Source organism: Carcharodon carcharias, assembly GCF_017639515.1.
Source record: "Carcharodon carcharias isolate sCarCar2 chromosome 40 unlocalized genomic scaffold, sCarCar2.pri SUPER_40_unloc_2, whole genome shotgun sequence".
Taxonomy (NCBI): domain Eukaryota; kingdom Metazoa; phylum Chordata; class Chondrichthyes; order Lamniformes; family Lamnidae; genus Carcharodon; species Carcharodon carcharias.
In genome coordinates this window covers 1,317,707-1,324,162 of record NW_024470856.1, presented here as the reverse complement: position 1 = coordinate 1,324,162, position 6,456 = coordinate 1,317,707, and the positions used below count along the sequence as shown (strand labels likewise).

Sequence of the window (6,456 nt, the reverse complement as noted above, 5' to 3'; positions counted from 1 at the left end):
AGGTGAACTCTGATGTAGTTGTACCTGCTGACCAATAATATGTGGAGTTGGGCATTAGTGCGGGCATGACACCATAATCCGCAGCAATAATTCTGTTCCACTGCGCAGTATATACGTAGAAAAGTGCTCGAGTTCTATTGGTCTAAATTTCATTTGGCAATGCATTAATTTTAACAGAAATTTTATCCTGCACTTTTGAAAGTAACATTATGCAGTAGATAAATCTAAACAGAGGCTCAGCTGCCGAAACATTGTGTACATTATGCAGTACGTAGCTACGTGCAGAATTTCTGCCAATGTACTGGAGTGAGATACAACATGTATATACAAGCGCAAGGACGGGGTTCTATGCTGATGTAGGAGCACTTACATAGTTACACGGATTGGAAATTAGACCACAGCACAGCTGCAGGCCACCTCCATTCACCTGAGTACTGCATATTGTAAGGCAGTTGAATTGAGGCTGTGCTGCTTTCATTCAGCAGTACGCAGATGAACTTACCAACAGGCCAATAAGACTTAGTATGATTTTAAGGGATCTAGTGATTTTAACGTCAGACAAAGGAAAAAAAATGCAATAGGCAGCCAGAATTAATGTACAACAAAAGTGACAAATATAGTTAGCATTATCGGATGAGGAACAGATACAACTGTAAAACGTGTCTAGAAAATCACTATTTAAAAATAACAAGACTAGATGTTGTACTAGGAACAAATAAAATTGGGAAAACAAGACGTGCAGAGAATTCCGCACTACAATGGGTGAACTGGAGGCCATAAATACTTTCATGAGATGTATGAAGTTTTGAAGCATTTGGGTGTTATATATCTTAGTAATACTTCCGTGTGGAGAGATGTTTTGTCGGAAAAGTCAGGAACATATGAGCAAATTATAGTCTTCCTCTCTTGTTGCCTAACAGAACACATGCAGATAAGACTGTCCGACGGTGGCAGTCCATGTGCTGGCCGAGTTGAGGTTTATTACGATGGAAGCTGGGGATCAGTCTGTGATGATTCCTGGGACGCAGCCAACGCTCACGTTGCTTGCAAACAGCTGGGTTGTGGAAATGCATTGGAGGTGACGCTTCCTGATTCTTGTGGAGCAGGATCAGGCCCAATTTGGTTGGATGAGATAGACTGTTCGGGTAACGAAACGTTTCTCTGGGATTGCCCTTCAGCTCCATGGAGTAAACATGACTGTAGTCATAAAGAAGACGTGAGGATCATGTGCTCAGGTTAGAATGCTCTTAATATGCTCATTGTCTGAGGATTCATACGGATGATTATGCGAATTAATCACAAAGAAACCGCAACATAAAAAACGGCCTTTCAGGCCAACTGTCGCATTTCAGCTGCCCGGATTATCAACCTGACATATCTCAGCTAAAATTATTTGCTTATGCTTCAATTAAATTTTCCCATGGGTACATATGTAGCGTCTTTTTAAAGATATTTTTGCTATTTGAGTCAGCTGTTACCCGTGCTCTAAGTTCCACGTCTGAGCCACTTTCTTGGTAACAACATACAAAAAAATATTCTGTACCTCATATTGTATTTACTCATGGTGTATTTATGGTACCATCATTGCACTTTGCCAGTTTATGGAGGATTGTTATCTCTATATCCCTTGACACCTTTGCCCCTGTACATACTTTACCCTATTATTATACCAGCAGTTCGAGGTCTCTTTATGTTTCTTATCGGAATTCACCAGCCCAGCTTGTTCAATGTTAATATTAAGCTGTTATTAGCCCACACATTCTGCTGGTATATTAAGGTGTCATTGCATCATTCATTTCAGCAGCCTTTCTTAGTATTAACTGTGCAAAGTGATTTTCTGCCTCCGAAATGAGATTTCAGTTTATACTTCCGATTCCTAAGTTGAAGTCGTTGTTGTACCTGTTCAGTCGTGACCTCAGTGACCCGCAGAACATCTTCTCGAACGTAAATAACTATCTTTAGAACGTACTTGGAATTTGCGGTCAGTTTTCTACCCATTTTCCGACTGATTCCATAGCTCTGTATGCTCTGAGTTCAGTTATGAATTTACTGTGAGATATCTTCTCCAAGGCTTTTTAAAAAGTCGAGCATATGACCAGATTCTGCACTGGCTCTGTGTACTCTTTCTGAAACTTCCTCAAATCAATCAATACCGTTTCTCAGCTAAGTGTGACTTAGCCTTTTAAACTCGTTTTAATACTTCTTGTTCGTATATTTGGAGTACAGCTGTTTCCTATTACAATTCAGAAGTAATAACTGGCGACAAGGGAACAAAGACGATGCATCTTTCGTTGTCCTACACAATATTAAACGAGTTTTCAAGCTGAGTATTTGTTGCTTCATTGGTAGAACACAAAGAGCTGCAGCTGGCGAATGGAAAGCATCCCTGTGAGGGGAGAGTGGAAGTCTTCTACAATGGGACCTGCGGAACAGTGTGCTCTGAGAAACTGGATCGCCATGATGCAGAAGTCATCTCTAAGCAGCTACAGTGCGGTCACCTCACTTCTATTGATTATGACGCTCAGTTATTTGGAGAAGGATCCGGACCTACTTGGCTCGATGAGGTGGAATGCATGTCACACGAGTCGACCATTTGGCAGTGTCAGACAGACCCGTGGGGTAAACACAATTGTGATCACCGGGAAGATGCAGGCATTGTCTGTTCAGGTAACGCACCATACGTCTGGATGTGCTGGTGTTATTTCAGACATTGTGGTCTAATGCAGTCAGCACGTTTCCTTTCTCAATAGGAGGAAACTTGACGAAGGAGAGCGCCCACAGTGCAAATGATAGCGATGGAGAATCAGGTGCTTGCTTCTCTTTATTAAAGCAACTATTTGTGCAGTACTCTTTGATTTTGCTACAGAAACAATAGTCACTTATTCCCTTGCAGAGTCGGGTTTAGGTTTGCGCCTGGCTGGAGGTTAGAGTAACTGCTCCGGAAGAGTGGAGATATTGTTCAACAACAACTGGGCCACGGTATGTGATGACTCCTGGGGAATGGCCGATGCCAGTGTTGTCTGCAGACAGCTGGGTTGCATTTCCGCTCTTTTGGCCACTGGAGGGGCCAGTTTTGGCCAGATTGAAGGTGATATATGGCTGAATGGAGTGAAGTGCACCGGAGAAGAATCATTTCTGTCCGACTGTCCTGCATCAGCGTCAGTTCAACCCGACTGTAATCACAAGGAAGATGCCAGTGTGATTTGTTCGGGTAAGGGAAGTGCAGAGTGGTGGTGATTGGGGCCGGGAAGGAGGTGCTTAGCACATGATCTCTGAGTATGACGGATTAGTTCGTCAATTAAGAACAACAGATGCATTTAAGAAATTAATTTCCATATTTTCTGCACAACATATTGCACAGGGTCCTACTTGGCGTCGACGACTTCTCTGTCCACAGCTGCAGGTATTTATTATTCGTATAGTATTCTTGTTAACCTAAAAGGTCTTATTCAGGACAGGAGCTGACAATCAGTTGCTTTTTACAGAATAATGGAAACATTTAAAATGCAACGAAGCATTCTTTTAAATCTTTCTATAATATTTCATCAAGGACATGATGTAAAAACTACTTCCACCTCCATTGTGATCTGTATAACACTCGGAGTCCTATTGATGGTCGAGTTAATGGCACTCACGTCATTGATACACAGAAAGGCAAAGAGAAAAGGTGAGACTCAAGTAGGACCGCCGAATTCACGCTGCATATCGGAACTTGAAAAATACCCTGGCGCGCTTTCACCTCCTCTACCTTTTCCACAGGAGGTCACAAGTCATTTAAGAAACGAATGTTAACAGTATTTTTTAACACTAATTCTGTTCAAACCACTCGACGATTTGGTGAGATATCCAATTTAAATGGCAGAGCCACTTGACTCTCAACGTACATATTCCAGTTCGATCCGCCGGTACTGCGACTTCATTTCAATCCAATTGGCACAACAATGAATAAGAACATTTATTTAGCTATTTTGGGCTCTGTGTTCAGTTATTATTTCCAGTAATTCTTTATCTATCCGCTCAGTGTCTAATCCATTCCTTCAGTTTCTGAGTCTGGATGCTCAAACCCAAACTCTCTCACCGGAATCAATCCACGATACTGAGTCGTGAGACGTTTGTGCGATTTTTGGCACTCATCAATAATTTCTCAGCATCCAAACAAATTGAGACCCTCAGATTCGAAAAAAAATCAACACACTAGTGTTCCCTGCACACTGCAAATAAACTGCTAACACTGATCTGATATATCAAGGAACCATGAACACATCACTCATGTTTCTAAACTGATGTTGTCTGCAGAGAGCAGCCAATTTTCCTTCCAGCTTCTCCTTAACTGTAATCCCCATGGGCATCATGGCCAAGTGAGCAGCTGGAAAACATTTGTCCTGCAATTCCATCGCTCCGTCCTTTCCCACCTTAATTACATTGAGCCTATGTTTGGTGAAGTTGAATAGGTGTCCATGCAGATATAGAGATACACACACACACGATCTCTCGAGAATGAATTCATGAATCCAATTATGTCCCTCTTTCTTCACAATAACTGGCTTTCTCCATTGGCATTCAACATCTGTGAAGTGTTTCATTCGCAAATATTGCAGTATTACACGGGGTTCGATTGCAACAAAATATTAATCCCTCCGCCTTCCCTCGAACAGGGGCTGTCACTGGCGGCAGGGAATCGTCCAGCGGTTTCTACCAAGCCCTTTATGAAGAAATTGAGGATATTCTGCCTCGCATGGATTCCGCTCTGACCCATGGACCAGGTTCGTAGTTTCCATTGCAATCCGAATCCACACTGTGGAATTCCATTTCCGTTTAAACCTCTCGATAAATTAGTACAATGAATGGCCATTCCAATCACTACCCCCACGTGAAAGTTTCCTTTCTCACGGCCCATGTGTATACTGCGAGTAGTTGCGAGGTTTTCTTTTTAATATCCCCACAGCGCTTTATTTTTCAAAGAATGTTATTTTTTTGTCTTTTGATTGAGAATAGCGAACTGAAGCGCTGTCCCCAATTTCCACTGGTCTGCAGGCTGCTTCTGTCAGGTATCTGAGTCGATAAACAGTGCAGGTATTCGAATGCATAATACAATCCAGTGACGGCAATGCTGCCAGTACACAGATCGCCTGATTTCGGGGGAAGAGAATAACGATGAAACCTAACAATTAATTATTCTGATCTGTGCTCCGATGAGCTGAATCATTCTGAGTCGTGATGACACATTTCTGACTCTGTTCTGAACAATTGCTCCAACAAATATTTTTATCTCTATCTCTGGTAAACGGTTTCAGATTCAATTGACTCATCCAATCACTTCGAATATTACGCTAGTTAGAGGTTTGATGGCAAAGATCCTGGGTCAGAAAACAGTGAAGGAAACTCCTTCAGTAGTATGTTTGGATGGAATTTTACTTCCCAGCATCATGCTTTTGTTCTTCACCATTTGGACTATGTAAAATAGCAAATACATTCAGAAAGATTATTCACCAATATACTGCACCGCCCAGGTTCACACTTATTGCAGAATGATTTTTGTCAAAATAAAACTATGAATATATTTTGAGTGTAAAACAATATCAAAGACATTTAACCCAATAAATTGAAGGGTGTAAAACAGAACACAGGGAGGAACAAACAGTTAATGTGTTTTATCACCTGTCCCTGAAGCTGTGAAATGCACATGCATCTTGATGCGGACACTGGTTAAGTGGGAATTGTGTGACTTTAAAACGAAACTAGAGAATTCTGCAAAGCGACTTTATCCAATAATTCTCCACACACTAAACTCACCGATGCTGATCAACACAATGTATTTACCTTCCAGTCCTTCAATTATTTGTCAGATTGGCACGCATAAATATCATTCTAATTATTGATTGTTAGCAATTTAATTCATTGAAAATCACTTTTCCTCTCAGCTCTAGGCGATTATGAAGATGCCCAGACTGTAGCCACTGATTCTCAGGGTGGTCACTTGCTGTTGGACGGTGGTCAAGATGATCTTTTCAAAATGGAACGTGCCGGCGTTGATCTCTGAGCACTCGGTGAGACAACCACGCACACACGCAAACGCACACACACACACACGCGCATACGCACACACACACGCCACAAACGCCAGGCACAAACACTCTCTCTGTCACACACAAACATTATTCATCCAAGGCTGCTGTTCTGCATTTTTGCTGACTGTTTTCCACACAGTTCAGATGGCTTCTGAGATGTTTGGTAAGCCTATTGGGCGGTCTACTGCCTGTCACAAATGTGGCACGCGTTTCTTAAAGGTCGAGAGGTTGTTCAGAGGGTTTTGAGCTCTATGCAGCTTCTGGTCTTCGTTTCTGCACTTTCCGATGCAGTATCCCAATGTGATTGGTACCATCCAGGATGAGGCTTCTCCATTCTGGGCTTTGGCTAATCATAGACTCTACTAAGATGACGAGATGTTAGAACTGT

At 42.0% G+C, this 6,456-nt stretch overlaps 1 protein-coding gene across 1 annotated transcript; it reads left to right on the top strand.

Annotated features, from left to right (window-relative positions):
- The first annotated feature begins 3,000 nt into the window (after positions 1-3,000).
- LOC121275028 (antigen WC1.1-like) lies at positions 3,001-6,040 on the top strand. The gene is made up of 5 exons (XM_041182421.1): positions 3,001-3,211; positions 3,362-3,403; positions 3,551-3,667; positions 4,656-4,763; positions 5,922-6,040. Exons 1-5 carry the CDS (start codon positions 3,001-3,003, stop codon positions 6,038-6,040), a joined length of 597 nt encoding a protein of 198 aa, XP_041038355.1.
- The last annotated feature ends 416 nt before the right edge of the window (positions 6,041-6,456 follow it).

Bases quoted from the DNA above. Each gene is read 5' to 3' on its own strand.
- LOC121275028 (XM_041182421.1), top strand. From the start codon at position 3,001: ATGGCCGATGCCAGTGTTGTCTGCAGACAGCTGGGTTGCATTTCCGCT. The intron at 3,212-3,361 runs GTAAGGGAAGTG...CATATTGCACAG, and splicing joins TGCCAGTGTGATTTGTTCGG to GGTCCTACTTGGCGTCGACG. The intron at 3,404-3,550 runs GTATTTATTATT...TATTTCATCAAG, and splicing joins TTCTCTGTCCACAGCTGCAG to GACATGATGTAAAAACTACT.